At 32.6% G+C, this 5,344-nt stretch overlaps 1 protein-coding gene across 1 annotated transcript; it reads left to right on the top strand.

Annotated features, from left to right (window-relative positions):
• The first annotated feature begins 351 nt into the window (after window positions 1-351).
• Window positions 352-4,356, top strand: LOC148194589 (DNA repair protein XRCC4-like). Its single transcript, XM_088095890.1, has 5 exons — window positions 352-574; window positions 677-819; window positions 923-1,051; window positions 2,552-2,674; window positions 3,820-4,356. The coding sequence occupies exons 1-5, from the start codon at window positions 421-423 to the stop codon at window positions 4,054-4,056; spliced, it is 786 nt and encodes a 261-aa protein (XP_087952016.1). The 5' UTR covers window positions 352-420; the 3' UTR covers window positions 4,057-4,356.
• Window positions 4,357-5,344: the final 988 nt, after the last annotated feature.

The raw sequence follows: 5,344 nt of genomic DNA, 5'->3' as shown, positions 1-5,344 counted from the left end.
TTTTAAAAGAAATGAAATCAAATGGAAAAAAATAAAAAAACTGAAAGTTATCGTATGAAAGAAAAAAATTTATTAAACATATGTAACTTTTAAGTTTTGTTTGTTTTTAATATTTTAGAATTTGTTTTTATCTTTTAAGGAGAAAAAAACAGAATAAGTAAGAAATGAAATGAACTTCTTTTGTAAATTAGTATTAACTTATTTACAAGTTAATTTATAATTTTTTATTAATTTATTTGAATCTGATTTTTAATTATATATTAGTTAAAACTGTTTTTTATGTATATTTTTTTTCCTTTGAGAAACAGTTCAAAGATGTATAAATTTTTGTTTGTTATTTATGTGAAAGTCAAACCAGAAAGATGAGATTGACAAAAGAAGACAGACAGAGAGAGGTGGAAGTGCAGGGCAAAGGCATCCATGGCGGAGGAAACAGAGAGGTACTCCTGCTCCAAGCTTCTCATCCCAAACGCTCACACTGCAAAAGAACAACCCATTTTCGTGAAGGTCACTTGGTTTCCCACCCACTTCCACCTTGCCGTCACCGATGGCCTCACCGCCTGGCATTGCCACCGTACATCCCTTTTTGCTCTTTTCTCATTTTCAGCTACCCATTTCCGATTTCTTGCAAAAGCAATCTTCAAGTTCTGATTTTTCTTTTCTTTTTAATTTTAAGCATCGGAGGAGGAGGTGAAGCAGCGCGCCGCTCAGTGGGACCTCGCAGTTTCAGAATACCTGGACTTGTCTGGGCGCTATTTGGGGCTTCAACAACAGGGCTCTGTCTACGCCTTTGACGATGCTGGTGATGGCCATAAGAGGGTTATTATTACTCACTCACTCTTATCCATGTTAATGCTTTGAAAACTGGTGTTTTAATATCTGTTTGCTACTTTTGGTATTGGTTTTGGTACGACTGTTGCAGTTGTCGTGGACGTTTGAAAAGGAAGGAATTACTATGCTTTGGAGATGGAAATGCTTGCTGTCTCCTGATTCCAAGAAAAGTAATGTGGAAATATTGGACTTTCTCATGGGCTCGAACGATAACATAAGTGTAAATTCTGCTTAACTTGTGCAATGTCTTTGCCTTAATGTGTTCTTTATACAAGTTATTTCAGATTCGCTGTGTATGTGTGTGACATTCACTTGTCTGTTTATATTTGGCATTATGCTAGTGATGTCTTGAATATCCTCTGTTTATTTCAGACAAAAGGAAATAAAGGAGGGGATACAATTTTGAAATTTTAATTGAAGAGAAGATGAAAGATTTTTTTTTTGAACTGTTGTTTCTAGAAGTTTATTTTTTTTCGTTCACTTTGTTAGCCTTATTTGTTTTCTACCACATAAAAGAGAGAGCAGTGTATCACCATTTACATTTCCTTTACTGTTTATTTTCTTTCCTCTCATCCAAACAAACCATCCAAACAAACCAACCATTTAGTAAAAGTTATAGTTTCCGCTTGACCAGGAAAGTAAGTTTCTCACAAATTGTCTTTCTGGTATTAGTCAGTAAGTGAAGACGGCAACATATTTTTAGTTAACTAGCTTCTATATACTGGTGAACTTTTAATAGAACTTATGCGTCACACTTTTAGCAACTTGTAGAAAATATAAACACACGAGAAGCTTTGAGAGGTAACAAATAGGACTCTTCAATGTGGTGAAATATGGGGGGTAAAAGGCTGCCTTGTCATTTATAATATTCTTTATTTTAGGAAAGACAGGATGAAATTGCAAAAGTCTGCATGCCATTGTTCCTTGTCATTGGTTCAAGTTACATTTTCTGTCTGTGTGAGGAATCATTGTTTATAGAAAGACTGATAAGCATTATTGTTTGTAGAAAAACTTGGTTCTAATCTTGAGAAGGTGCAAAACAGATAAAGTAGCTAGAACTGAATCAGGAAAGGATATAAACTCTTATTCAGTCTTATTTTGCTCAGATTTCTATCATCTGCGTGACTCTATGAGGGATAGTCTTGTCATACAACAATTGATTTCTTCTTGAATCATTATGGGAGGTTAAAATATCACCTTTCCTTAAGAACAAAATGGGCAACATTCTTTCTTATGTATTCAAACCCTGCATATATTTGTCAATAATAGTTGAATAGTATAGGAATAGTGTAGGTACTCAATGGTGGCCCTGAGCATAATCAAGGTGGGCGACCTACCACAGCCCAATTTATAACAATAGAATGAAAATCAAGTTTTAAGATATTTACTTCTTTGAAGATATTTAGTTGTTTCCCTAATGCATGCATAACTTACATATTAACTATTCCTATTGCACCTGTTGGAAGATGTTTGTCAAAATTAACTATTCCTAAATTTTGTTGATTTTTCTTTTTTTAAATCTTGATTATGAAGCCATTATGGATTATTTTGCAACAAAAAAATACAAGAGCTGTACTTAAATGACTAGAAGGACATTGTTTTACCAGTTTGTGCTGGACACCAAAGTTCTCAGGACCAGCTGTAGATACCTAAGACCTTCCTCCCTTTCCATTAATTTTGAACATCACAATTAGTCGTGTTTGTTTACATCCATGTACAGGGCAAAGTTGTCGGAGAAAATGAATTGTTTGAGAAGATGAAAGTGGAAGCTGAGAAGTGCTTAGCCCAGAGTGAGAGAATTGCCAATGAGAGGCTGGAATTTGAATCTGAAATCTATGCAAAGGTAACTTCTTAACTGTTAGATTTTAATTGTTTTATTGTAAATTCGCATAGCATGGCTCAGCCTTGTGTCAAGAGGGCAGGTTGGTCCAGAAGATGAGTGAGGCTGTTAACTGATTTGAAAATCTTCTTGCTATTTTAGCCATTCTTAAATATATGTTCAATTCCCAAATCCGAGCAAGGCAATACTCGTTGGATGCAAGGTCTGCAAACTTATTTGAGATTACTATATCTCTTTCCATGCTAACCTTTTTGTTTCCCTTAAAATTTCCTTTCCTTTCTTTTCAACAATGATATATTTTTTGTTAAAATATACTTGGAGTTCCTCTATTTTGGGCAAACACATTTATACTTAAATGGTTTTTCCTTTAGTATAATGTAGAGACTAGGTGATGTCACAATAAATATACTAGCATAGTATACGAGCCTTCTGCCAATATTATTTCAGGCTATGGAAAGGGTCAGATGTAACAATGTAATTGTAAAATATTAGTGTTTTGACCACAACACATTGGTTATAAATGATATAGATGTAATTAGTTTTCTCTGAAATACTCTTATACTGTATCTCAAGTATTTTGATACCTTTTTCTTGATTAGGTTGTAGATAATTTCATTAAGTTTCTACAAATACTTAACTAAAAGTATTTGCTTATGACGTTGTCCTTTACGATGACAAAAACTTGAACATTGAGACTAAAGATTAATGTACTTCTTCTACTGAATAGGGTCACTTCCTAAACCAAAAATTTATCTTTTTCTTTTCATATTTTTCTGTGGCAATGCCTAAATCACTGGCTGATGGCCATTCTCTCAAGATAGTAAAATAGTTTACCAAGGACAAGGACTGTACCAAGTTCCTGACAACTTGTATTATTTTGTTGTGTTCGAATAGTCATGAGTGGAAACACAATTATAAATAAATGGGTTGAGGAATTTAATTTGAGTAGAGCACCTCTTTCACCAATACCTGGTTATTGAGGCCAACTTAACTAGCAGAAGGATGATGCTGTGTTAATATTGAAATTTCTTCATTGTCTTTGGATGCTTTTCATTACATGCAGTGTTACTAATTTTGCATTCCCTTTTTTCTAAGTTTCAACCATCAAGGATGACCTTCCGTTTTGTTTTGTTTTGTTGTGTTTTTAGTTTCTGAGGGTTTTAAATTCCAAGAAATCAAAACTGAGAGAGCTTCGAGATAAGCTGTCAAAACAAGAGAATACTGAGAAATATCCTCAAGAGGAAGACACAGACAAAACTGAGAGTTTTGGTGAAGAAAGTGATTTTGACAGAAGTGATGAAGATCCTCTAAAGGACATTACTAGTTCTTCAACGGATGTCATGGCAAATAAGCCTTCTCGTACAAAAAGAACTAAACGGACGTGATAATATCTGCAGCAAGCAAGAGTTTATTTACATCTGGGAATTGACATCATTACAGAAATTAGTTAACTAAGATAAGCACGATGTGCTCCTTGTCAACCTTTGTCTTGTCTTGTGTACAGCTTTGTGTACTTCTTAGGTTCTATGTACAATGTTTACACCGGCTTCAAGGTTGCATGCCACTGCTAACTAAGCTTCTTACTAATTTTTTTACTTTTACGCTAGAAATATTTTGATCTTTTGTTTATTTAATCGTAATATTGATTCTAATTGTTTATAAGTTTTGTTATAATAACTAATTTCTTAAGAAATTTGGTTCGTTACTTTTTTGGTATATTTCTTCCTATTTCTTATTTTTAGAATTCAAACTTTAGTTTACGTAAGAAGTTCGAATTCAGATTTACTTGGAAAAATGCAATTAAAGATATTATTGATTTTGTTTATTTTGAAAGATATCTTGACAACCAACCACCTAAAAAATTCAAATTTTTAATTCAAAACTTATATAAGGTACTCTTTTTAATTTCATTTGTACCAGTAACATGTGGAAGTATATCAACAACTTAGGTTGACGTACCTATGCTCTAGGATTTAGTTAAGATATTTTACTTTTCCATTGAAGATGTTTTATAATTCCAGCAACCTATTCAAGATGATTTTGTAGCAATTTTGTTGTTTTGTTTTCTGATTTCACCAATTATAAATGCTTGACCGCATAAGTCTATTTTTTTAGGGTTAAATATGTTTTTAGTCCCTAAACTATTGGCCGTTTCTGGTTTTCGTCCCTCTTCCAAAGTAAGGTACGATTTGGTCCTCATTCTTTAGAAAAACGTTTGTTTTAGTCCTCAAAATTTTGTTTTTAGTCCTCGTTTTAGTCCTCAAAACGTTCGTTTTTTCGACTAAAACGAACGTTTTTTAAAGATTGAGGACCAAATCGTACCTTAGTTTGGAAGAGGGACGAAAATCAGAAACGGTCAATAGTTTAGGGACTAAAAACATATTTAACCCATTTTTTTAACGTTTTGTGTGTGTAATAAATATTAATATGACATGAAGTTTAAAACGAATCTTTAATAATGTCATGTATTAAGAATATGATTTAATTTTAAAATTTTGATAAATCAAATTGAAAGTAATATTTTTAAAGTGTAGAATTTATAATTTTTATATTAAAATAAAATTACAAAAAGGTTTTAAAACGGTAAGAACTAAGTGATTAATAAAGTTGTTTCTTATACAAATAGAGTGGAATGATGGAAAAATCAGAGTCCATGTGGCTTTCAAATTAATC

Source organism: Vigna umbellata, chromosome 8, assembly GCF_029865625.1.
Source record: "Vigna umbellata cultivar VRB3 chromosome 8, Vumbellata_1.0, whole genome shotgun sequence".
Taxonomy (NCBI): domain Eukaryota; kingdom Viridiplantae; phylum Streptophyta; class Magnoliopsida; order Fabales; family Fabaceae; genus Vigna; species Vigna umbellata.
This window is presented reverse-complemented; position numbering and strand designations above follow the sequence as displayed.

What these genes read in the sequence shown, in the direction of transcription:
- LOC148194589 (XM_088095890.1), top strand. Translation starts at nt 421, where the DNA reads ATGGCGGAGGAAACAGAGAGGTACTCCTGCTCCAAGCTTCTCATCCCA. An exon ending in CTGGTGATGGCCATAAGAGG is followed by an intron (nt 820 to 922) that starts GTTATTATTACT and finishes CGACTGTTGCAG; the next exon opens with TTGTCGTGGACGTTTGAAAA. An exon ending in GCTCGAACGATAACATAAGT is followed by an intron (nt 1,052 to 2,551) that starts GTAAATTCTGCT and finishes ATCCATGTACAG; the next exon opens with GGCAAAGTTGTCGGAGAAAA.